General features: G+C 47.0%; 1 protein-coding gene across 1 annotated transcript in view; it reads right to left on the reverse strand.

Moving 5' to 3' along the window:
* LOC144479215 (DENN domain-containing protein 2C-like) overlaps positions 1 to 27,829 on the reverse strand; it is a 145,396-nt gene that overhangs the window by 14,741 nt on the left and 102,826 nt on the right. Inside the window, exons 7-12 of the mRNA XM_078197876.1 lie at positions 20,324 to 20,420; positions 13,460 to 13,504; positions 9,590 to 9,777; positions 5,480 to 5,589; positions 3,703 to 3,772; positions 2,221 to 2,298 (exon numbers count right to left, since the gene is read on the reverse strand). Coding sequence (XP_078054002.1) covers positions 2,221 to 2,298; positions 3,703 to 3,772; positions 5,480 to 5,589; positions 9,590 to 9,777; positions 13,460 to 13,504; positions 20,324 to 20,420 — 588 coding nt within the window. The remainder of the gene's footprint in view (positions 1 to 2,220; positions 2,299 to 3,702; positions 3,773 to 5,479; positions 5,590 to 9,589; positions 9,778 to 13,459; positions 13,505 to 20,323; positions 20,421 to 27,829) is intronic.

Here is a 27,829-nt window from a genome sequence, read left to right on the forward strand (position 1 = left end):
GGCTGAATGGCCGCTTTCTGCACTTGTATGGATTCTATTCTATAGATCCATTATGGAGGAAGGCCATTCAGCCCATCTTGCGTCATTCAACCCTACACTTCCCGCATTAAAACATTAAAGCATCAGAATGCAAACCTTGGTTGCTGGAGCACAATAAGGTTATTTAGTCATCAGTAAGTGAAGAGGGGGAGATATTGGGGAACAAAGAGAGAACACCTTCTGGCATGGGGAGGTAGAATGACAAAGAACCTTGCTTACAGAGGGACTTGCTGTGAAATCATTCCACTCTCTGTGCCGAGATCACTGACAACAATGGGGAAAACGGAAGATAAATTCTGACAATGTCCTGGCCAGTGAATCAGTCTGGGCCAGCACTGACTGATCATTCAGTTTGACTGATTATCTGCATTGTGCTCAGTGTGGTTTTAAAAGCAGCCGACAAACTCTGGCTCTGTGTTCTGGTACAGGGACATTCAAAGCTGCTCCTGAATGAAGGCCAATCTTTGGACTAAATTGTCCAAACTAATTTTCAGCTACATTACTTGCACGACCAGTTAAACTAAATGATGCTGCTGCTGCATCACCCCGGCTCCTCTCTCTAAAGAGGAGAGAAGCTGCCAAAGGAAACACTCACCAACTCCTTAAAATACACAAGACGCCAGGCCAGAAAAAACAGGCCGAGGGAAGGCCGCAGCCTCACTACCGCTTCCTGTGTGTTTCCTACTTTAGCACATCCGAGGTTTGTTTGGTCAGGAATTAGTTGTGGTGCATTTATCTGAAGCGTCAGGAGCGGACATCCGGAATCTCATCCATGGAGGCACTGAGATTTTCTCTGGGGGAGGGGGGGGGGGGGGGTGATGCTACTTACAACCTTGGCCTTGTTTGGGACGTGTGCACACACAAGCGCACGCACGCACACACTCTCTCTCCCCCTTCCCCCAACTCCTACACTCATCCCCTCCCCCGCTCACCCCCAGAAATAGGGTATGTGTGACCAACCCCACCACCCCTCCACCAGCACCCCCAACATGCACACGCAATGTTAGTTCTCCACATTTCTTTTTGTTCATTTGTGGGACATGGGTGTCGCTGGCTGACCAGCATTTATTGCCCATCCCTAGTTGCCCTCGAGAAGGTGCTGGTGAGCTGCCTTCTTGAATCGTTGCAGTCCGTGTTCTGTGGGTTGACCCACAATGCTGTTAGGGAGGGAATTCCAGGATTTCGACCCAGCGACTGCGAAGGAACAGCGATATATTTCCAAGTCAGGATGGTGAGTGGCTTGGAGGGGCACTCGGAAGTGGATGGGTGGGAAGAAGGTGACTGGAATTTGATAGACTCTATTTAACCTGGAATCCTAAAGCAGAGAACAAACACGCCAAAAGAGAGGGCAGATAGGAAAGGAGCGACATTTTGTGAAGTTGGGTGGCACGGTGGTTAGCACAGCTGCCTCACAGCGCCAGGGACTGGGGTTACATTCCCGGCTTGGGTCACTGTGTGTGTGGAGTTTGCACATTCCTCCCCACGTCTGCGTGGGTTTCCTCCGGGTGCTCCGGTTTCCTCCCACACTCCAACGATGCGTGGGTTAGGTTGATTGGCCATGCTAAATTGCCCCTTAGATTCCCGGAATGTGTAGGTTAGAGGATTCGCGGGATAACTGTGTGGGGTTGTGGGGATAGGGCCTGGGTGTTGGTGCAGACTCGATGGGCCAAACGGACTTTTTCTGCACTGTAGGGTTTCTATGACTCTATTAAAGGTGCTATACAAGTGTGGGTTGTTGTAAAGGTGCTATATATAAGTGTGGATCATTGTTGAGAACACTAGAAAAACAAGAGGGGGATAGTTAATTTCAATAGACCAGGGGTTCAATAATGAGGAGTGATGGATGCCTGAGATTTCTAACAGGAATATCTTGGTAAATGTGCGGTTATGGGGTGGGTCACAGCGACAGGGCGGGGAGGGGGGTCCCACAGCGACCGGGCTGGGGGGGTGGGGGGAAAGACACAGCAACCGGGCCGGGGGGGAAGAGGGGGACACAGCGACCGGGCCGGGGGGGGGGGGGGGTGGGGGGAGGGGGGGTGCTGGGCCACAGCGACCGGGCGGGGAGGTAGGTCACAGTGACAGGGGGGGGAGGGGGGGTCAGGATGTGGGGTGGGGCACTGTGCAGAGCAATAGGGGGCATTAGCACTGAGTGGACATTCAAAAGCATTGATCTGAACTCACCTTTGAGAAGAGGTTGAAGCAGCCCAGGCGACTGACCATACAATAAACCTCCGGCAACCTTTTCCCTTTCCCATTCGGCTGAAATGAAGACAAGAAACAAAAAGCTATTAAAGAAATTGTTTGGCAGTTTCAGAATGAGAATTACAACTTGGAAGAGAACTCTGGCAAAATGGCAAATTGCTGTCTCCTCAATACACTGAATGGTTCACCTCACGCCCCCCTACACAGGGAGTGGCTCAGCCCAATACACCCCCAAACAGCTCAGCCCAATACACCACCCCCCCCTACACAGGGAGTGGCTCAGCCCAATACACCCCCAAACAGCTCAGCCCAATACACCTCCCCCCCTACACAGGGAGTGGCTCAGCCCAATACACCCCCAAACAGCTCAGCCCAATACACCTCCCCCCTACACAGGGAGTGGCTCAACCCAATGCACCTCCCTCCCAACACAGGGAGTGGCTCAGCCCAATACACCCCCAAACAGGGAGCGGCTCAGCCCAATACACCCCCAAACACGGAGTGGCTCAGCCCAATACACCCCCCCCCCCAACACAGCAAATGGTTCAGTCCAATACACCTCCAAACAGGGAGTGGCTCAGCTCAATACACCCCCCCCTCCCCCCCCCAAACAGTGACTGGCTCAGTTCCAACCCCCCCCACCCTCCACTCCCACCCATGGGCTGGTATATTTACAATAGGTTTCAGCTCAGTAATTTTACAATCACCACCCCACCACCCCTCAGCCCTTCCCTATTTCCAGCAATGACCCAGCACAGCAGCCTCTGCTAACACCAAGCCTTGGCGGTGCCAGGCTTCCTGCCACAGTGCCAGTGGTTGTCTGTCCCTTGCCAGGCAGAGTGGAGAGCAGCCCAATGGGGTGAGCATTGTCCAGTGTCAGCAACCAACCCGGAGATCTGGTCATTACTGTCCCTCCACAGGCGCTGTCCATTGGCTCTCATTGTCAGCCATCACCCCCCCTGCCCCCTTCCCATGCAGACTTGGTAAAGACTGAACTCTGAGCCCTCTAAGTTTAAGAAAAAGTCCCAAAATATCCGATAAGGCTTTAAATTTTGATTTGATTTATTATTGTCACATGTATTAACATAGTGAAAAGTATTGTTTCTTGCGCGCTGTACAAACAAAACATACCGTTCAGAGAGGGAAACGAGAGAGTGCAGAATGGAGTGTTAGTGTCATGGCTAAGCAGACACTTAGCTTTAAGGGACTTTAAATTTTGCTCTGCCCCTGCGTGTGCGTGCGTGTGCGTGCGTGCGTGCGTGCGTGCGTGCCAGGCTTGGTGTGGGGCCTGTTTATATCTGGGAGTGAACCCGGGTGCAGTGAGACCAGCTAGCTATGCTGGACCTCTGGCAGAGCTCGCTGCAATCTATTAGCTCTAACTGCTGAATTAGCGCAGAGCGAGTCTGTGCAAATCCCCACATTGTTCACATTTACACATGTGAATTGGAGCAAAGGACTTACCAAGAGTTTGCGACAGTAGCCAAACCTCCTGCTTCCGTCCTCACCAGTCAGGACAAAGGAAAATGTCTCACTGTTGATATAATGAATGATGATCTGATAACAGCATGGAATTTATCAGGAGAACATCCCACCCTCCCAGCAAACAGATACGATGACTCACCCCTCAGTGTGTACACGGCATCAGCAAAGGATTAATTTATCAGCCACACCACCCGTTTTTACATTAGCTGATCCAAACACTCCAGCCTTTTTGCCTCTCTGTCACTGTGACTCCCTGGAAAGCAGTTGTTGCTTCTGTGGACTTCTGGTGCTCGTGCTGATAACCAGAACAGGAGGGCCACTGACCCATCTGTCTCCCTGTTTCCAAAGAAACTGACAAATCCCCACTTTGCCAAGGCTCTTCAGACAGCACCTTCCAAACCTCCACCATCCAGGAGGACAAGGGCAGCAGGCACATCGGAACACCACCACCTGCAAGTTCCCCTCCAAGCCACTCACCACCTCGACTTGGAAATATATCACCGCTCCTTCACTGTCGCTGGGTCAAAATCCCAGAACTCCCCCACTAACAGCACCGTGGCTGTACTTACACCATAAGGGTTCAAAAAGAGCCTCGCCACCACCGTCTCATGGCCAATTTCGGATGACTAATAAATACTGGCGCAGCATCCCATCAAAGAATAGAAGAATACTGCAAAGATGTGCGGGTTAGGTGGATTGGCCATGCTAAATTGCCCCTTAGTGACAGGGGGACTCGCAGGGTAAATACATGGGGTTACAGAGATAGGGCCTGGGTGGGATTGTAGTCTGTGCAGACTCTATGGGCCAAATGGCCTCCTTTTCTACTGTAGGGATTCTATGATTCTATAAGACCTCAATCAGATTGTTAATTGCCTCTTTAAGCAGTGTACAGCTTTTGCCTCTATTAACAGAGAGTGCTGAGGAATTGATTTCCCCTTTGGGAATAAACACTCTGATACACTTGTCGAGGAATCCTATCACTGCCATGTGTGGCTCTCAACAAACCCATCCTCTTATTTAAGATCCTCACTTAGTGACAGTCTTCCACCGAGCAGAGACCACAAGACATTGTCATTTTCCCCGTGTCACCAGAAATTCAATGTTTAATCCTTTATTTTGGACCCTCCGAGATAAAGTACAAAGGGGGAAAAAGCACAGCACTTATCATGAGATCGCTGCAACTCCTTCATCCCTTTCCAGAAAGGGGCAAAGGTTTCAGGCAGACACTCCCACTGCAGTACTGATGGAGTGCTGCACTGTCTCCCTTTCAGATCAGGCAGTTATACTGCGCTCTCTGGCTGCTCTCTGACTGGTTGTAAAGGAACCCACGGCAGCGCTCAGGTAAAGTAGGGGAACTCTCCCTGCTACTGTGCCCAACATTTATCCCTCAAACATGACCCATTTGGACACAATCACACTGCTGTTTTTTGGGAGCTGTGAGAGAGAAAGCTGGCTGGTGCATTTCACATTGAGACAGCGACTACACCTCAAAATGCTTCATTTACTGTGGTCATGAAAACAACAGTCTGAACATAAATCTGGTCATTCTCTGGAGATATTCCTGTTGCACTATTGAAGCCTTGCTGCTGCCACACTTGCACTCCCCCTCCAGCAGCAAGGTGTTCCTGAGGAAACCTTACAGCACGTTAGTCTCCTGGAGTAAAACGTACAAAGCCACTGTAACCTAGAATATTACACGGTGAGTGGCTGAGATTTCATTACCTACTGAACACGCACATATTACCAAAATCCATACCTGGTCAACTGAGAAACTGCAACCCATTCACTGACATCTGGAAAGCAGAACTGGGGGATAGCTTTCAGTCTCTCCTCAGCGTCACGTGCCTGTCTTGTTGACTTCTCCAGCTGCATCAGAACATAGGAACAAGTCTCCTGTGAAGTAACCTGGCGCTATTACAGTCAACACACAGAGCTGAAGAGTTCTGTATCTTTCTCTACTCTGACTATTTTCTCCCCTGTTGGAGCCACTGGTGATGTTCAGTCTGGTATCTAAATGGCCGGCCTCTGGGTTTCTCAAGTACCAGTAGAGGGAAGGAGTGGATCATAAAGAAATCCTGTTTCCGTCACAACATTCTGCTCAAATCAAACATGTAGCACTGTGTTCCCTTTGAGAGATCCTGGCCGGAATTCTCCGACCGTCCACGTCCCACTGCCGCTGCCAGCAAGGGTGGGGAAATCTGGCACTCAGCCAAAGTTCCATTCACTGCAGCGGGACTGGAGAATCCCAGCTGCCAGCGGGGCTAGAGGATTTGGCACACACGCATGCACACAGACAGAAATGAAGCTGAGTTGCATATTATAAAACTCCATGAGTCAACCATGCTACATCCATGCACGATCCAATTTGGTTGCTGAGATGATCTTGTCTCATAGAACATAGAAGCGCAGTACAGGTCCTTCGGCCCTCGATGTTGCGCCGACCAGTGGAACCAATCTAAAGCCCCTCTAATCTACACTATTCCAATATCATCCATATGTTTATCCAATAACCACTTGAACGCTCTCAATGTTGACGAGTCCACCACTGCTGCAGGCAGTGGTCCCAAAACAGATCCTTGCGGTACACCACTAGTAACTGAACTCCAGGATGAATATTTCCCATCAACCACCACCCTTTGTTTTCTTACAACTAGCCAATTCCTGATCTAAACCACTAAATCACCCTCAATCCCATGTGTCCGTATTTTCTGCAAAAGCTTACCATGGGGAACCTTATCAAACGCTTTGCTGAAATCCATATACGCCACATCAACCGCTTTACCCTCATCCACCTCTTTGGCCACCTTCTCAAAGAACTCAATAAGGTCTCTTCAGTCTTGCATGGACTATTTGGACCAAGTGATAATTACAAGACAGAGGCTTACACTAGACATCCTGTTAAATGGGTTGCTGCACTGTGGGATTTACCATCACCTTTTAACAAGTTACATGCTAAAAATAACATTTGTTACTCATTGTAACCAACTGAATCACTCCAACAGGCAGCAAGACAACATGCTGACAAGCTGAATGCATCAGGCTAAACCAGAAAAGCATTTATTGAGAGATATAAATTTATACAGAAACACTAACTGGTATAAGTGTAATATTTGAATGTAACTGAGTACATGTTCATCTTGCAGCACTTTAACGTACTCATTCCACATACAACGTGTACGTACCTCTTTCAGCTCAGGGAATGATACAGGTCTACACATGGGAGCCACTCTGCCATGTACACAAAGTGATTCGGGAGAAAGCCTGAGCTGTATCACACCTCACTGTTCAACAGATGATACAAAAATTTTAACATACCAGGATAGTAGCTAATCGAGCACTAGAACCATAGAAAATTACAGCTCAGAAACAGGCCTTTTGGCCCTTCTTGTCTGTGCCGAACCATTTTTGTGCCTAGTCCCACTGACCTGCACCTGGACCATATCCCTCCACACCCCTCTCATCCATGTACCCGTCCAAGTTTTTCTTAATCCGGCAGCTCATTCCAAACTCCCACCACACTCTGCGTGAGGAAACCACCCCCCTAATATTCCCTTTAAACTTTTCCCCCCTCAACCTTAACCCATGTCCTCTAGTTATTTTCTCCCCTAGCCTCAGTGGAAAAAGCCCGCTTGCATTCACTCTATCTATACCCATCAAAATCTTATACACCTCTATCAAATCTCCCCTCATTCTTCTACGCTCCAGGGAATAAAGTCCCAACCTATTCAATCTCTCTCTGTAACTCAGCTTCTCAAGTCCCAGCAACATCCTTGTGAACCTTCTCTGCACTCTTTCAACCTTATTTACATCCTTCCTGTAACTAGGTGACCAAAACTGTACACAATACTCTAAATTCGGCCTCACCAATGCCTTATATAACCTGACCATAACACTCCAACTTTTATACTCGATACTCCGATTTATAAAGGCCAATGTACCAAAGGCACTCTTTACGACCCTATCCAACTGTGACGTCACTTTTAGGGAATTCTGTACCTGTATTCCCAGATCCCTCTGTTCAACTGCACTCTTCAGAGTCCTACCATTTACCCTGTACGTTCTACTTTGGTTTGTCCTTCCAAAGTGCAATATCTCACACTTGTCTGCGTTAAATTCCATTTGCCATTTTTCAGCCCATTTTTCTAGTTGGTCCAAATCCCTCTGCAAGCTTTGAAAACCTTCCTCACTGTCCACTACACCTCCAATCTTTGTATCATCAGCAAACTTGCTGATGCAATTTACCACATTATCATCCAGATCACTGATACACTGAAGGAACAATATTAAATTTTAATTCAGTATCACATGTAGTCGAGGCATTTGGCAAAAATTCATTAAAGGGAAAACTGGATAAGTACATGGAGGGGAAAAAGGAATGGAAGTATTATGTTGATGATAGGGAATGAAACAATTGGAGTGGGAGGAAGCTCTGTGCTATAAATTCTATGGCACGGTGGCACAGTGGTTAGCACTGCTGCCCCACAGAGCCAGGGACCCGGATTCAATTCTGGCCTTGGATGACTGGAGTTGGCATACTCTTCCCGTGACTGCGGGTTTCCTCTGGGTGCTCCAGTTTCCTCCCATTGTCCAATGATGTGCATGTTAGGTGGATTGGCCATGCTAAATTGTCCCTTAGTGTCCAAAGCTGTGTAGGTTAGATGGATTGGCCAAAGTAAATGCGTGGAGAGACAGGGATAGGGCAGGGCATGGGGCCTGAGTAAGGTGCTCTCTTGGAGAGTCGGTGCAGACTCGATGGGCCGAATGGCTTGCTTCTGCATGATAGAATTCTATGGTGCTCTATAATAAGCATATTCATTCTAAGATTCATTTCATTAATTTCTTGTCACTCTTTATAAATCGGTCTTGTCTGTGGAAGCTGCTGTAAACTGGAAGCTAAAGAATGTTCTTGGTTGAGAGCATTGGAGGCGAGTAACAACAGAGCTGTTGGTGATGATGCCTTTTAAAGAAGTGAAAACCTCACTGACATACTTTGGGACTGGGCTTGTAACACAGCACAACCAAGGAGACAAGTCAGGAATTAATGATGAGAATGATCGCCAAGTTTGATTCTTCAAAGGATTGTAGAATTGATGAAGGGGAGGTTGAGAAAGGTGAAGGGTTCTGTGGTTCTGGGGATTGGGAAAAATTAAGTTCCAAGTTGGAGACAACAGGAATTCAAACCAGAAGTTTAAGTTTATTTATTAGTGTCACAAGTAGGCTTACATTAACACTCAATGAAGTTACTGTGAAAATCCCCTGGTCGCCACACTCCGGCACCTGTTCGGGTACACGGAGGGAGAATTTAGCATGGCCAATGCACCTAACCAACATGTCTTTCTGACTGTGGAAGGAAACCGGAGCACCCGGAGGAAACCCACGCAGACACAGGGAGAACATACAGACTCTGCACAGGCAGTGATCCAAGGCCGGAGTTGAACCCGGGTCCCTGGTGCTGTGAGACAGCAGCGCTAACCACTGCCACAACGCTGCCCTGAGCAGGTTAGGAGGAGATAAGACTGTGTAAGAAAGGAAAAGAAAGAGACAAGAAAGGATGAGATGCAGGAAGTTGTTCAAAGCTGGATGCAGCATGGTGATTATTAACTCATTAGACAACAGGAGAGGGAGCGATTCATGGCTGGAACCTCACTGTCCCTCCTGGAATAGGAGTAAGAATGGAATGAAGAGGAACACTGAACCAGTCCAGTGTGGCACTTCCTTAATGAAAGGGAACAGAGGAGGTCTCCATCAATGGTGCTGTTGCATCAAGAGCGCAATTCTCACCCCCCCCCCCCCCCCCCATTGGTGAAAAGAGGCGTCTGAGTGCCAGCTTCACTCTCACATTCAGCTACAGAGCTGCCAATCTCACCTTACTCGGAAACTGCTGAGTGACTTGAGGCTCATAGGTGTTTGTGAGAGCTTTCTTCCGAAGTGAGACGACCACAAAGTATTCAAAGAGTTTCTGTTCCTGTAACTCGATTAAGTCTCGCTCCAGGGTTTGATAGCGAGTGTTCCTTTTCAATGTGGAATGCACATATACCAAACGCTGGTTGTGAGCTGTAAACAGGCAGGACAGAAAGACCAATTTAATAAGAAATACGCAGGCAATTATCGTGGATATAAAAACAGGTTGAGAGAGTCTGATACACCAGGGTTCGCAACCGGGGGGGGGGCTGAAGCCCCTAGGGACCCATGAGAAGGTTCCTCCAAAATTAATCACATAATATGTTACAGCTTAAAGTTTGCTTATTAGTGTCACATGTTGGCTTACATTAACACTGCAATGGAGTTACTGTGAAAGTCCCCTGGTCGCCACACTCCGGTGCCTGTTCGGGTACACCGAGGGAGAATTTAGCATGACCAATGCACCTAACCAGACGTCTTTCGGACTATGGGAGGAAACCCTTGCAGACACGGGGAGAAGGTGCAGACTCCGCACAGACAGTGACCCAAGCCAGGAATTGAACCCGGGTCCCCGGCGCTGTGAGGCAGCAGTGCTAACCACCGTGCCACCCCTATATATAGCCTCATTTATAAATGGAAAGTTGGATTGATCAGATCCAGAACCAATTCGTGCTCTTATACCTGCTTTGTTTCACTCCCTGATCTTTCCCCAAACATCAGAACTACCCTCAGTAAAGTAATTCTGATTGCTTTTGATATTCAAACACAAACCTTCTCTCTCTTCCCCCCCCCCCCCCCCCCCCCCCCCCCCCCCCCCGTTCTCCCCTTGCTACTTTTACTGTTAATCAAGTCTCACTTACCTCAGATTTTAAAATGGAGAAGGCTTGGATTATCATTCACCAAGGCCTCTGACAGCACTTTCCAAACCCACAACTACTACCAGATAGAAGGACAAGGATAGCAGACACCTGGGAACTCCACCACCTGTAGGTTCCCCTCCGAATCACTCACCATCCTGACTTGGGAAATATATCGCCATTCCTTCACTGTCACTGGGTCAAATCCTGGAACTCCCACCCTAACAGCACTGTGGATGTACCCAAACCTCAGGGATGACAGCGGTTCAAGGCGGCAGCTCCAGCATCATCTCAAGGGCAATATTAGAGATGGGCAATAAATGCTGGGCACATCCAGAGCACTAGTATTTAAAATAAAAATAACACTCCTGCGAATAGCTGAAGAGGGACCCCCCAAATTGTAATGTCGCTGGGTCACATGTGGAGTAAGTACTGATGAGGGGGATGAGTGAAAGTTTCACAGTTACACATCATATCACCATCTCACACGTACGTGCAGTAACATCACACTGAATTCGAGGATCTTTATCACCATTAAGAGCAATGTCTCTTACTGAATTCATAAAAACAGATCTAATTAGTATGGACCTGCCTGGAGCTATCAGATTGCAGGCTTTGTTACAGAGGATTGAGTTTTTTTTAATTCATTCATAGGATTTGGGGTTATTGACCAGGTAAGGATGACAGATTTCCTTCCCGAAAGGACATCAGTGAACCAGACGGGTTTTTACGACAATCGGCAATGGTTTCATAGTCATCGTTAGATTTTTTAATTCCAGATTTTGATTGAATTTAAATTCCACCACCTGCAGTGGAGAGATTGAGTGGAGCATTACACCACCTCCATGTCGAAAGTGTCGCGTCTTCAGTTGAGGCTCAGCTGCAATCTTTGTAGAATCAACTGTCTGGTATGTCAGATATCCTGATGGATCTGGAAAATCGGGGTTTGAAAACGCTACCCATCTCCGAGTGATAACCTTTCTTACAGGTGGATGCTGTTTGGACTAACCTGACCACATCCCCTTCGTATAAAGTCTTCAGGAGGGACAATAAGGAAATTCCCAGGCACAGGAAGCTTGGGGAAACCCAGGAGGGTGGTAAGGAACGCAAACTTCAGTCTGCATCAATAGATTAGAGCTTTTGTAATCTGGGACAACCGACCGGGATTCTTACAGCACAGAGTGGTTTAAGTGAATAGTATAGATGTGTTTAAGGGGCAGTCTTGGTGACGAGTGAGGGAGAAGGGAATAGAAGATTATGCTGATAGAGTTTGATGAAGATGGGTGGGTGGAGGCTCAAATGGAGCATAAACACTGGCCTGGTCTGGGAGGGAGTCTAACAACACCAGGTTAAAGTCCAACAGGTTTATTTGGTAGCAAACGCCACTAGCTTTCGGAGCACTGCTCCTTCGTCAGGTGAGTGGAAGATCTGCTCATAAACAGCAAACAGGGCATATAAAGACACAAACTCAATTTACAGAATGATGAATGGAATGCGAGTCTTTACAGTTAATCAAGTCTTAAAGGTACAGACAATGTGAGTGGAGGGAGCATTAAGCACAGGTTAAAGAGATGTGTATTGTCTCCAGACAGGACAGCCAGTGAGACTTTGCAAGTCCAGGCAAGTTGTGGGAGTTACAGATAGTGTGACATGAACCCAAGATCCCGATTGAGGCCGTCCTCGTGTGTGCGGAACCTGGCTATCAGTCTCTGCTCAGCAACTCTGTGCTGTCGTGTGTTGTGAAGGCCGCCTTGGAGAACGCTTACCCGAAGATCAGAGGTTGAACACTCATGACTGCTGAAGTGCTCCACAACAGGAAGAGAACAGTCTTGCCTGGTGATTGTCGAGCGGTGTTCATTCATCCATTGTCGCAGCGTCTGCATAGTTTCCCCAATGTACCATGCCTCGGGACATCCTTTCCTGCAGCGTATCAGGCAGACAATGTTGGCCGAGTTGCAAGTGTATGTACCGTGTACCTGGTGGATGGTGTTCTCACGTGAGATTATGGCATCTGTGTCGATGATCGGGCACGTCTTGCAGCGGTTGCTGTGGCAGGGTTGTGTGGTGTCGTGATCACTGTTCTCCTGAAGGCTGGGTAGTTTGCTGCGGACAATGGTCTGTTTGAGGTTGTGCGGTTGTTTGAAGGCAAGAAGTGGGAGTGTGGGGATGGCCTTGGCGAGATGTTCGTCTTCATCAATGACATGTTGAAGGCTCCGGAGGCGATGCCGTAGCTTCTCCGCTCCGGGGAAGTACTGGACGACGAAGGGTACTCTGTCCACCGTGTCCCGCGTTTGTCTTCTGAGGAGGTCGGTGCGGTTTTTCGCTGTGGCGCGTCGGAACTGTCAATCGATGAGTCGAGCGCCATATCCTGTTCTTATGAGGCATCTCCACCGGCATCTCCACATCTTGGTCTGTTGGGACAGGTTCCTGTATTGTATATTCCATGTGATCCTACATTGACTCAGATTCATAGAACCCCTGCAGTGCAGAAGGAGGCCATTCGGCCCATCAAATCTGCACCAGCCACAATCCCACCCAGGCCCTATTCTTGTAACACCACATATTTACCCCTGCTACTAGGATCAATTTAGCATGTCCAATCCACCTAACCCGCACATCTTTGGAGTGTGGGAGGAAACTGGAGCACCCGGAGGAAACTCACGCAGACACGGGGAGAATGTGCAAACTCCACACAGACAGTGAGCCAAGGCCGGAATTGAATCTGGGTCCCTGGCGCTGTGAGGCAGCAATGCTAACCACTGTACCACCATGCTCCCTGACTGTCTGAGGGTTGCACTCCGAACTCACCATCAGAATGGAGAGCACGGCTTTTGGTAAAGGAGGTTGATAGGTTTATTGCAGTTTAACCTTCAATACCTTGCACAACCAACCCTAGCAACCCTTTGTCACCCAGGATACAAGCCAATGTTGACAATACGCTACAAAATGCACACTCGCTGATGCGGCCAATCCCTTACCTTTCTGTTGTTCCTCTGTATCACTCTCTGTCTCGCTGTTCTCATCTGTAAGATGCAAGAACACAGGTGAGTTTGCAAAGCACAAACTGTACTTGGCTTAAAAGACAGAATCACAGCTCTCCCAAAACACAATGACACCAACCTTGCAACTGAACAGTGAGAATCCTTTAATTCTTTCACAGGGAATGGCCAAACACACCAACTGACCCATGGCCCCTGCACACCACCATCTGCTGAATGCAGTCCTGGTGTTTTTTTAAGCTGCTCCATTATTAAGTTTAAATGAAAGCTCATTGATCTGAAACATTAACCCTGTTTCTCTCACTATAGATGCTGCCTGACCTGCTGAGATTCACTAAGAGTTTTAACAGTTGTCCAACGCCGGCATCTCCACATCGTGACTGCCGAGATTCCCCAGCATTACCTCACATTTCCAGCAGCTGCAGCGTTTTGCTTTTCTGAAATTTCCAGATGTTTCATTTGTGTTTTGGATTTGCACCTTCTCATCCACAACTTTCCCTTCCCAAGCAATGGCACCAGACTCTGGTTCTTAACAAGTAGAGCACAACAACTTAAAAAGTGAGCACGGCAGCTCCTGATCAGAACACCATACTGTGTGCGCTGAAACAGTATATTGAACGATGCTATCAGAGTTCCTCCAGTAGACATATTAAACCAGAGGTGCCAGGAGTTTAGCTTATAAAGTTTATTTATTTATTGGTGTCACAAGTCGGCTTACATTAACACTGCAATGAAGTTGCTGTGAAAATCCCCTAGCCGCCACACTCCGGCGCCTGTTCGGGTACACTGAAGAAGAATTTAGCATTACCAATACATCTAACCAGTACGTCTTTCGGACTGTGGGAGGAAACCGGAGCACCCGGAGGAAACCCACGCAGACACGGGGAGAACGTGCAGACGCCACACAGACAGTGGCCCAAGCTGGGAATCAAACTCGGGTCCCTGGCACTGTGAGGCAGCAGTGCTAACCACTGTGCCAGTAATATGAGATCTAACTTATCGAAAGTCTTTCCCAGCACAATCTACCAGCGTAGTTGTCCCACCCTCTCCCACAGGGACATTCAAACACGTTGCACAATATAGGCATTTTTAAAAAATTGACAAGCAGTATGAGAAAAATGCACCTAGAACACCCTTGCGCACTATTTCCTCCCCTATTAGTAATGCCCACTCTGATATTCAATGAGATTATGGCTGATCTTCTAATTCAGTATCATCTCATCTCTCTCTCTCTACCCTACCCCGCCCTGGAACTCAGACACTGGTCAAATTTATACCTCTTACCAGCACCCTGGCTGGAACTGGCTAAGTCTGAGCAGCTCCTGATATTCCCTCTTTTGGGTTGATGTTCATTGTTGTCTGATACTCTGGTGCCAAGCACCTTGAGATAATTTGCTATATTAAATACACTACCTAAATGAAAGTTGAGTGATTTATTTCCGTTGAGCTTCATACCGTGCATGCACCAAGTGTGTAGAAAGCGTGCAGTCGATTGGAAACTAGTTTCAATCGATGTTTTGGCCACCCCTGTACACTTATCCATTTAGCTCGGTGGTGCTATAGAGGCAGCGGTACATGGGTGGGGTTTAACTGTGAAAATGTTAACTACCAGCGGAAACCCACTGTGCTCCCAGCTGCTGTGATATTAATAAGAGTTAGGCCCGTCGGGTCTGCACTGACAGGCGAGAAACACCTGACCTCCCACCCAAACCAGGCTCCAGCTAAAGGCAGGCCGTGGCCTACTTAACAACTGAGACAGAGCATCGATATCACCGGCACTCCAACACCAACAGACTTGCTCAGACTCTCACAAACTGATCACCAGAGATATGATTGTTCAGGCAGGTCCTGCAATCAGGCTGTGACGTCTTGCTATTTATCTGCTGTTGACAGTTGCTCAGGAAGCCATGTCGGTTCGAATCTGCCTCTCCCTATGGCACGGCATAAGCTCAGCAACTCAACCAGGCGCGGAATCACGAGACTGGATAGGAATGTTGCCTGTGCAATGCGCAGGCAACCCAACCTGTCACATCATGGCTACACATTCATTTAAAAGTTCTGTTGGATCCAGGTATCTGCAGGTGGTAAATGGGAAGTGGTTTGGTACATTGAATTCTGTGTCTACTTCAGACTTGAATTATTTACTGAGGGGAATCTGTTTCACCACAGATTCTCTGGATTAAGGAGCTAATTCTGCCGATTCAGAATGCTCACCTGGGGGGAAATCAGAGGGTCAGAGAGGGGTGGTGGGGTCTGACGCACAGACCCTTCCTTCTCAGCTGAATATAACCTTTCTAACCATCCCACAAATGCAAGTATTTCCTTGAGATCTAGCTAGATTCCTAGTACAAATGTAATCAAAAACCCAAAGATTATATTATTGCCTGCGTCTTGTACAGACATCCTCATCTCACCCTATCGATGATACTTTGGGTTTCATGTATGGGACGGCACAGTGGTTAGCACTGCTGCCTCTCAGCACCAGGGACCTGGATTCAATTCCTGGCTTGGGTCACACTGTCTGTGTGGAGTTTGCACATTCTCCCCGTGTCTGCGTGGGTTTCCTCCGGGTGCTCCGGTTTCCTCCCATACTCCAAAGATGTGCGGGTTCGGTTGGTTGACCATGCTAAATTGCCCCTTAGTGTCAAGGGGATTGACAGGGTAAATATGTGGGGTTACGGGTATAGGGTGGGATTGTTGTCAGTGCAGGCTCGATGGGCCGAATGGTCTCCTTCTGTACTGTAGGGACTCCATGATTCTATGATCAATGCAGTCGGTTTGTGATGCACTATCAACACCCAGAGACGGAATCTGGAACAATAGGCTTTTATTAACTATAAAAGGGAACTAACTCTACAGTAAACTCTAACTGAGGGACCGGACCAGAATGAGGCGAAGGGGAGGGGCAGCCACCTTTATACCCCAGTGAACAGGGGAGGAGCCTCAGGCAGCACCGGTAGGGGTGTGTCCAGTCATCAGGACATAAGAGTGGTTTACCACAGTTTGTATTTTCACATTGTGTGGTAAATCCTCCTTCCACCTTTATAGATCTGACTCATTGGGTTATTTTCCTTTAGTCTAATTAAAGGGAAAACTTAACTGTACTGTTTCCTCTTCTTTTTAACTGAATTCAAGTTCACCGAGTGTGAAACTGTCCCAGTTTAAATCATTCATATCTGTAAGAACTGGCAAACAAATCTACATCCTCTTTTTAAAAAAAAAAATTGCAGTTATTCACGTGCTTCAGTTTCTATTCCTCGATAATTGTAACCATATCCATAGTTTGATGACTCTTCAGCCTGTCCTGTTCAATCTTTGACACTTAAAGCAGCTCTGTAGCTGACATGTAACTGGCATGGAGTACATGTCAGTCATAATTCGTGCAATTCTCTCTCTGAACTCTCCTCCCCTTTCAGGTACCAGGCCCTGGGAGGGTGTTGGTGACCATGGACCTCTGTGTTAATCTTGCTCTTGAGCTGTGGATAATTTTTTTTCTTAAAACCGATGCACCATAGAGAACATTCTTTCCGGATGTATCACAGCTTGGTATGGCTACTATTCTATCCAAGACCACAAAAAACTACAAAAGGTTGTGAATGGAGCCCAATCCATCACTCAAACCAGCCTCCCATCCATTGACTCTGTCTACACTTCCCGCTGCCTTGGAAAAGCAGCCAACATAATTAAGGACTCCACGCACCCCGGACATTCTCTCTTCCACCTTCTTCTGTCGGGAAAAAGATACCAAAGTCTGAGATCGCGTACCAACCGACTCAAGGACAGCTTCTTCCCTGCTGCCATCAGATTTTTGAATAGACCTACCTCATAAAAAAGTTGATCTTTCTCCACACCCCAGCTATGACTGTAACACCTCATTCTGCACTCTCTCCTTCCCTTTTCCCCTATGTACTCTATGAACTGTATGCTTTGTCTGTACAGCACGCAAGAAACAATACTTTTCCCTGCATCCCAATTCATGTGACAATAATAAATCTATTCAAAAACATCCATCCAGGTTGCCAGGCTCTTGAAAGGGATCGATCTTTGTGTCCCTCATCTCTTTCACCATCGATGCTTCCCCTCAGCCTCAGACCTTCTAAACCCTGATTTCTTAATCTGCGCCCAAGAAACTGCCACTCTCAAACTTTGAATAACTCCAGTCTGGAGTGACAGTGGTTTCTGCACTGAAAAGTATTTTTAATGCATTGATTTAGAGGCGGCACGGTGGCACAGCGATTAGCACTGCTGCCTCACAGCGCCAGGGACCTGGGTTCAATTCCCGGCTTGGGTTACTGTCTGTGTGGAGTTTGGACATTCTCCCAGTGTTTGCGTGGGTTTCCTCCGGGTGCTCCGGTTTCCCCCCCACAGTCCAAAGATGTGCGGGTTAGGTTGATTGGCCATGGTAAATTGCCCCTTAGTGCTGGGTGACGAGCAGGGTAAATATGTGGTGTTACAGGGATAGGGCCTGGGTGGGACTGTCATTGGTGCAGGTTTAATGGGCCAAATGGCTTCCTTCTGCACTGTAGGGCTTCAAAATGCATTAAATGTGGAGACATGGCTTCGATTGCAGTCTATAGGGAGTAAGCTGCTTCAGTTAAAGGTGCATGATTACAGGTAGACGTTAAAAGATGTTCACTAATTCTCAGACGCAGCGATATGGAGATCTGACCTGTTGGAGGTTAAATAAGCCCCAAACAATCTGCTTAGCTTTATGTTGAAAAAAATAGAAACTCACGATCTTTGTACCCAGCGTCTCGACTTTTAATAACTTGTCTCAATTTGAGACGGAGAGTTTGACTTTACTGGATTAACGTCAGCCCAGGGGGAAGACTCAATTTGGCTGCAGCCCCACAGTTGGAGAGATGCAGATAAGAAATCTGTTTCTGTTTGAACGCACTGAGCCAGTTAGAGCAGGAGTGTTCCCCACAGGGAAAGCTGGGGACTCTCCCTAAAGTCCTCACTGGGACCTCCTGCTGACAAAGCCACACTTCCTGCCCACGGGCAGGCTATGGATCTATCTGGGAGTCAGCTGGAATGTTTAGTTCAATGAGGTCCCGTTGCTGAGTGGAGCTGAGCCTCTGAAACCCCGAACTTTCCGGGCACACGAACCCTTCCCAGTACACCCCTTAAAGATAAAATCACACAAACACTAAACCTTTCCCAAGGGCCAAACATGAAATCTAATTCGTTACCCGAGAAGAACTCTCTCAATCGCCTCTCCAAATCCTTTCAGTCTAATTCAGTGCATCCTCCATTAAAACCCCTCTCCACTCCATCACGCTCTAACCTCCAGCTCCGAGCATTACTAGGGTAGAATCTGCTAGCATTAACCAAAACATTTTATGGTGGAAACAGAACAAGGGTAAGTGAGAGATTTACTAAAATCCTGTGTTAAAACACGGGCAAAGCAAAGAGATGTTCTTGCAGCCCAAAGCAGGCATCCACTGCACCAGTCTGGTTCAATCCCCCCGCAGACAGTGTACATACAGTGAATCATTGCATATGCCCCACTCACAAATGTAATCATTGCACTTCTGAACTAATCACTTAAACGTAGTACTCTGAAGTGTATGCTGAGAATCCTGGGATTCATAATCAATGTTAGGACACATTATCCCAGCACCCCTTCAACTGATTTCCTGTTAGTGTGCCAAACACCAAGCAGGATATTACTGCCAGGTAGATTGTAGCATCAAATATTTTTACCATTACTCCACACCTTAAAGGACAGTAAAGTGCAGAATAAGCAGTGACTCAGTACAGTGTGACAGTAAGAGATACTTACAACTGCTGAGTAAACAGGAACCCTACACAGTTCCACAGAGAGAAATCCTTACCCTGCTGAATAAACAGGAACTGCGCACAGTTTCACAGCAAGAAATCCTTACCCTGCTGAATAAACAGGAACTGCACAGTTTCACAGCAAGAAATCCTTACCCTGCTGAATAAACAGGAACTGCGCACAGTTCCACAGTGAGAAATCCTTACCCTGCTGAATAAACAGGAACTGCGCACAGGTCCAGAGTGAGAAATCCTTACCCTGCTGAATAAACAGGAACTGCACAGTTTCACAGCAAGAAATCCTTACCCTGCTGAATAAACAGGAACTGCGCACAGTTCCACAGCAAGAAATCGTTACCCTGCTGAATAAACAGGAACTCCACAGTTTCACAGCAAGAAATCCTTACCCTGCTGAATAAACAGGAACTGCACAGTTTCACAGCAAGAAATCCTTACCCTGCTGAATAAACAGGAACTGCGCACAGTTCCACAGCAAGAAATCGTTACCCTGCTGAATAAACAGGAACTGCGCACAGTTCCACAGTGAGAAATCCTTACCCTGCTGAATAAACAGGAACTGCGCACAGTTCCACAGTGAGAAATCCTTACCCTGCTGAATAAACAGGAACTGCGCACAGTTCCAGAGTGCGAAATCCTTACCCTGCTGAATAAACAGGAACTGCGCACAGTTCCAGAGTGCGAAATCCTTACCCTGCTGAATAAACAGGAACCCTACACAGTTCCACAGAGAGAAATCCTTACCCTGCTGAATAAACAGGAACTGCGCACAGTTCCACAGTGAGAATTGCAGAGTCAGAAATCATTAAACAGTTGAATAAACGACAGACAGAAGACATCTTAATTTAACATTCTGGGTGCCTGAAAGCTTCATATCATTTTAAATATTAACATGCTAGAACTGGAGAGATTTTGTAAACAACCTTTGTAAAATTGCTGCATGTGGTACATTTACAGTTCAAAGCCCCGTGCCTTAATCTTACATGACTTACATTTCCACATATAATAAACATTTGGATGAAATTTTTGAACAGAGTTTGGTACCTTTCAGAGGCGTGGAATCTGTTCCCGGCAAGGTCAGGGCCTTCACCTTCTTCTTGCCTCTCTTTGTGTTGTACACTGCCTGTATCTTCAGAACCAACTAAAACAAAACGGCAGAAATCAGTCACCACAGCACCATAACCTATCTCCAAACACTGCTGGATACCATCAAAGTTAGCATGTGATATCACTGTCTGAGATTAATATCCCACCTCATTTATGTGCCATCCTCGAGCCCCCCATTTCCACCTCTATAACGTTGCCCACCTTCAGTCTCTGCTCACCTTCTGCGGAAACCCTCATCTGCGCGCCATTGTTCCCTCCAGACCCGACTATTCCAACACATCCCCGGCTGGTCTCCCATATTCTATTCTTAAACGAGAGCTTATCCAACTTTCTGCTGCCCATGTGTTCACCTGCAGCGAGTCCCATTCCCCTGTCACCCCTGTGGCTCCTGCTCAGCCAATGTCTTGACGTTCAAATTCTTACCCATGACCTCACACCTCCCTGTCCTCCGTAATCTTCCCAAACCCCTCAGCCCTCTGAGATATCCACGCTCCTTTAATTCTAGCCTCTTGCGCATTCCCAACTATAACCTTTTCACCATCCAGCCTTCAGTTGCCTCGGCTGCTGTTTCACTCTATCTTACTTTCCTCCTTTCAGACACTTCTTCAACCGATCGCTGACCAAGGTTCTGACCACCTGACCTAATGTCTCCTTATGAGGCTCGTTGTCCTCTCGGTTTTATAATTCTGCTGTGGAGCGCCTTGGGAAATTTCATTACATTATATAAATATAAGTTGTGTTGTACAGTCTTGCAGATGTAAATTCCCACTGGTAACAAACCTCCCAAAGTTCATTCTGCTTCTCTAGCCCGTTCTGCCATCCGATGCGATAAGGACATAAGAACCAGGAGCAGGAGCCGGCCATCTGGCCCCTCGAGCCTGCCCCGCCATTCAATAAGATCATAGCTGATCTTTTTGTGGACTCAGCTCCACTTACCCGCCCGCTCACCATAACCCTTAATTCCTTTACTGTTCAAAAACTTATCTATTCTTGCCTTAAAAACATTCAATGAGGTAGCCTCAACTGCTTCACTGGGCAGGGAATTCCACTGATTCACAACCCTTTGTGTGAAGAAGTTCCTCCTCAACTCAGTCCTAAATCTGCTCCCCCTTTTTTTGAGGCCATGCCCCCTCGTTCTAGTTTCATCCGCCAGTGGAAACAACTTCCCTGCTTCTATCTTATCTATTCCCTTCATAATCTTATATGTTTCTATAAGATCTCCCCTCATTCTTCTGAATTCCAGAGTATAGCCCCAGTCTACTCAGTCTCTCCTCATAAGCCAACCCCCTCAACTGCAGAATCAACCTAGTGAATCTCCTCTGCACCCCCTCCAGTGCCAGTATATCCTTTCTCAAGTGCTGTTTTCCAATCTGCCGGAACCACCCCAGAGTCCAGCGAATTTTGGTAAATTACCATCAGTGTATTTGCTATTTCTCCTGCCATCTCTTTTAGTACCCTGGGATGCATTCCATCAGGACCAGGAGACTTGTCTACCTTTAGCCCCATTAGCTTGCCCAACATTACCTGATTCATGATAATGATCATTTCTAGGTCCTCGCCTGCCATAGCCTTCTTGTCATCAATTTTTGGCATGTTATTTGTGTCTTCCATTATGAAGGTGCACCACTAGTCACTGATCACTAACCAGCAACACACCCATTTACCCCCACTCTTTGCTTTGTTAGTGAAAACCGACACAAAATATCTGTTCAATGCCTCAGCCATTTTCTCATTTCCAGTTATTAAATCTCCCTTCTCATCCTGTAAAGGACCAATGTTTATTTTAGCCACTCTTTTTCATTTTATATATTTATAGAAGCTTTTGCTATCTGTTTTTACATTCTGAGCTGGTTTACTCTCAATCTTGCTTTGCTTTATAGCTTTTTTCATGGCTTTCTGTTGACCTTTAAAGATTTCCCAATCCTCTAGTTTCCGTCTAATCTTTGCCACTTTGTATGCATTTTCTTTCAATGTGATACCCTCCTTTATTTCCTCAGATATCCATGGCTGAATATTTCTTTTCCTACAGCACTTCCTTATCACTGGCATATACTTTTGCTGAGCACTGAAAAATCACTTTGAAAGTTCTCCACTGTTCCTCAATTGTCCCACCATAAAGTTTTTGCTCTCAGTCTACCTTAACCAACTCCGCCCTCATCCCATTGTAGTCTCCTTTGTTTAAACACAAGACACTGATATTGGATTTTACCTTCTCATGCTCTATCTATATTTTAAATTCAACCATACTGAGATTGCTCTTTCCGAGAGGATCTCGAACTGAGAGATAATTAATTATTCCTATCTCAATACACAGGAGCAGATCTAGGATAGCTTGCTCCATCGTAGGTTCCATTACATACTGTTTAAGGAAACTACCGCAGATACATTCTATGAACACCTCCTCAAAGCTGCCTTGACCTACCTGGTTTGACCAATCGATATGTAGATTAAAATCCCCCAAGATAACTGTTGCTCCAGTTTTACATGCATCAATTATTTCTTTGTTTATTTCTCGCCCCACCGTGATGTTATTATTTGGTGGCCTACAGACTACGTCTCTTTCATAGAAACTCTACAGTGCAGAAAGAGGCCATTTGGCCCATCAAGTCTGCACCGACCACAATCCCACCAGGCCCTACCCCCATACCCCTACATATTAACCCGCTAATCCCTCGAACCTACACATCTCAGTACACTAAGGGGCAATTTTAGCATGGCCAATCAACCTAACCCGCACATCTTTGGACTGTGGGAGGAAACCGGAGCACCCGGAGGAAACCCACACAGACACTAGGAGAATGTGCAAACTCCACACAGACAGTGACCCAAGCCGGGAATCGAACCCAGGTCCCTGGAGCTGTGAAGCAGCAGTGCTAACCACTGTGCTACCGTGCCGTCCATTTCTCCTTACTATTTCTAATTTCCACCCAAATGGATTCAACCCTTTTCTCCATAGAACCTATATCATCTCTCACTACTGCCCTGATGTCATTCTTAAATATCAGAGACACCACCTCCCTTACCTTCCTGTCTGTCCTTTCGAATAGGCTGATACCCCTGGATATTTAACTCTCAGTTGTGACCACCCTGCAACCATGTCTCTAATGGTCACTAAATCATACTTATTTGCGATGATTTGTGCCGTCAACTCACTTACCTTGTTTTGAATACTACGAGCATTCAGATAAAGTGCCCTTATGCTAGTTTTTATACCTTCTTTTTGAATCCTACACCTCCATTAATAACATCTCCTGAGTTCTCCTTCCTTTTAACTTTTTTCATAATTTTCCATGTAGTTGAACCCTCCACCCCACATGCTAATCTGTTGCTTTGCTTCCTGTAGTTTTACCCCTCCCTTCCTCCCCCACTTGCTAGTTTAAAGTCTTTGCGACCACCCTATTTATCCTTTCCGCTAGAACACTGGTCCCAGATCGGATCAGGTGAAGACCATCCCAACGGCACAGATCCCTCCTGTTCCAATATCACAGCTCATCTGCAACCAAACTCCATATAGCCCACCTTTTGTTTCATTCCCTCAAGAGTTGTGCTCACCAAATGTATACCTGTCTCAGACATCACATTAACAAATGATTTAGCATCAATTGCCATTTGTGGAGTTCCAAACTCCTACCATCATTTATGTGAAGACCAGTTTCCTAATTTCACTGCTGGCTTTAATTTTTAGATTATACTAAGTAGCTCTAGACCCACTAACCAGCAAGAAATAGTTTCTCTCTATTGTCCACTTAATGTAGGAACACAGGAATTAGAAGGCGGCAAATTCAGCCCTTTGAGCCTGCTCCGCCATTCAATCATAGGAACATAAGAACATAAGAAATAGGAGCAGGAGTAGGCCATCTAGCCCCTCGAGTCTGCCCCGCCATTCAATAAGATCATGGCTGATCTGAAGTGGATCAGTTCCACTTACCCGCCTGATCCCTATAACCCCTAATTCCCTTACCGATCAGGAATCCATCTATCTGTGATTTAAACATATTCAACGAGGTAGCCTCCACCACTTCAGTGGGCAGAGAATTCCAGAGATTCACCACCCTCTGAGAGAAGTTCCTCCTAAACTGACCCCCCTTTACTTTGAGGCTGTGCCCTCTAGTTCCCTTTCTAAGTGGAAAGAATCTCTCCACCTCTACCCTATCCAGCCCCTTCATTATCTTATAGGTCTCTATAAGATCCCCCCTCAGCCTTCTAAATTCCAACAAATACAAACCCAATCTGCTCAGTCTCTCCTCATAATCAACACCCCTCATCTCTGGTATCAACCTGGTGAACCTTCTCCGCGCTCCCACCAAGGCCAATATATCCTTCCGCAAATAAGGGGTCCAATACTGCACACAGTATTCCAGCTGCGGCCTCACCAATGCCCTGTACAGATGCAGCAAGACATCTCTGCTTTAATATTCTATCCCCCTTGCGATATAGGCCAACATCCCATTTGCCTTCTTGATCACCTGCTGCACCTGCAGACTGGGTTTTTGCGTCTCATGCACAAGGACCCCCAGGTCCCTCTGCACATGTTGTAATTTCTTTCCATTTAGATAATAATCCAATTTGCTATTATTTCTTCCAAATTGAATAACCTCGCATTTGTTAACGTTATACTCCATCTGCCAGATCCTTGCCCACTCACTCAGCCTGTCCAAATCTCTCTGCAGACCTTCTACGCCCTCCTCAGATCATGGCTGATCTCTCCTTGGCCTCAAATCCACCTCCCCTCCGGTTCCTCATATCCCTCTTTCCCTTTTTTGTATTAGAAATATGTCTATCTCCCTCTGGGAATTCAACAATTCAGACTCTATTGCGCTATGGGCCAGCAAGTTCCACAAATTCACCACCCTCTGTGAGAAGTAGTTCCTTCTCATCAATATTGAGACAACCTCAGGCAAATCATCTCTTAACCTATTGAATTCCAGGGAATACAACCCTCGCATGTGTACTCTCCTTATATTTTAACCTGAGAATTCAGGTGTCATTCCAATAAATCTATGTAACACTCCCTCCAAGGGCGTGGTCAAACCAAGGCATTGTATAACTACAGCTCGACTTCTCCCTGCATATATTCTTGTCCTCGAGATAGAAAAGCCACTAATCCATTCACTTTTTTCAAAATCTTAGAAATGTAGAAAGATTACAGTTCTGAAGGAGGCCACTCGGCCCATCATGTCTGTCGCAGCAAAGTAAGAGGTTTAACAACACCAGGTTAAAGTCCAACAGGTTTATTTGGTAGCAAAAGCCACACAAACTTTCGGAGCTCTAAGCCCCTTCTTCAGGTGAGTGGGAATTCTGTTCACAAACAGAGCTTATAAAGACACAGACTCAATTTACATGAATAATGGTTGGAATGCGAATACTTACAACTAATCAAGTCTTTAAGAAACAAAACAATGGGAGTGGAGAGAGCATCAAGACAGGCTAAAAAGATGTGTATTGTCTCCAGACAAGACAGCCAGTGAAACTCTGCAGGTCCACGCAACTGTGGGAGTTACAAATAGTGTGACATGAACCCAATATCCCGGTTGAGGCCGTCCTCGTGTGTGCAGAACTTGGCTATCAGTTTCTGCTCAGCAACTCTGCGCTGTCGTGTGTCGCGAAGGCCGCCTTGGAGAACGCTTACCCGAATATCAGAGGCCGAATGCCCATGACCGCTGAAGTGCTCCCCAACAGGAAGAGAACAGTCTTGCCTGGTGATTGTCGAGCAGTGTTCATTCATCCGTTGTCGCAGCGTCTGCATAGTTTCCCCAATGTACCATGCCTCGGGACATCCTTTCTTGCAGCGTATCAGGTAGACAACGTTGGCCGAGTTGCAAGAGTATGCACCGTGTACCTGGTGGATGGTGTTCTCACGTGAGATGATGGCATCCGTGTCGATGATCCGGCACGTCTTGCAGAGGTTGCTGTGGCAGGGTTGTGTGGTGTCTTGGTCACTGTTCTCCTGAAGGCTGGGTAGTTTGCTGCGGACAATGGTGTGTTTGAGGTTGTGCGGTTGTTTGAAGGCAAGAAGTGGGGGTGTGGGGATGGCCTTGGCGAGATGTTCGTCTTCATCAATGACATGTTGAAGGCTCCGGAGGAGATGCCGTAGCTTCTCCGCTCCGGGGAAGTACTGGACGACGAAGGGTACTCTGTCCACTGTGTCCCGTGTTTGTCTTCTGAGGAGGTCGGTGCGGTTTTTCGCTGTAGCGCGTTGGAACTGTTGATCAATGAGTCTAGCGCCATATTCTGTTCTTTTGAGGGCATCTTTCAGCATCTGGAGTCTCCAGACGCTGAAAGATGCCCTCAAAAGAACAGAATATGGCGCTAGACTCATTGATCAACAGTTCCGACGCGCTACAGCGAAAAACCGCACCGACCTCCTCAGAAGACAAACACGGGACACAGTGGACAGAGTACCCTTCGTTGTCCAGTACTTCCCCGGAGCGGAGAAGCTACGGCATCTCCTCCGGAGCCTTCAACATGTCATTGATGAAGACGAACATCTCGCCAAGGCCATCCCCACACCCCCACTTCTTGCCTTCAAACAACCGCACACAACCTCAAACACACCATTGTCCGCAGCAAACTACCCAGCCTTCAGGAGAACAGTGACCAAGACACCACACAACCCTGCCACAGCAACCTCTGCAAGACGTGCCGGATCATCGACACAGATGCCATCATCTCACGTGAGAACACCATCCACCAGGTACACGGTACATACTCTTGCAACTCGGCCAACGTTGTCTACCTGATACGCTGCAAGAAAGGATGTCCCGAGGCATGGTACATTGGGGAAACTATGCAGACGCTGCGACAACGGATGAATGAACACCGCTCGACAATCACCAGGCAAGACTGTTCTCTTCCTGTTGGGGAGCACTTCAGCGGTCACGGGCATTCGGCCTCTGATATTCAGGTAAGCGTTCTCCAAGGCGGCCTTCGCGACACACGACAGCGCAGAGTTGCTGAGCAGAAACTGATAGCCAAGTTCTGCACACACGAGGACGGCCTCAACCGGGATATTGGGTTCATGTCACACTATTTGTAACTCCCACAGTTGCGTGGACCTGCAGAGTTTCACTGGCTGTCTTGTCTGGAGACAATACACATCTTTTTAGCCTGTCTTGATGCTCTCTCCACTCCCATTGTTTTGTTTCTTAAAGACTTGATTAGTTGTAAGTATTCGCATTCCAACCATTATTCATGTAAATTGAGTCTGTGTCTTTATAAGCTCTGTTTGTGAACAGAATTCCCACTCACCTGAAGAAGGGGCTTAGAGCTCCGAAAGCTTGTGTGGCTTTTGCTACCAAATAAACCTGTTGGACTTTAACCTGGTGTTGTTAAACTTCTTACTGTGTTTACCCCAGTCCAACGCCGGCATCTCCACATCATGTCGCAGCAAAGACAGAGTTATCCAGTCTAATCCCACTTTCCAGCCTTAGTCTGTAGCCCTGT

Source organism: Mustelus asterias, chromosome 25 (assembly GCF_964213995.1).
Source record: "Mustelus asterias chromosome 25, sMusAst1.hap1.1, whole genome shotgun sequence".
Lineage (NCBI taxonomy): Eukaryota > Metazoa > Chordata > Chondrichthyes > Carcharhiniformes > Triakidae > Mustelus > Mustelus asterias.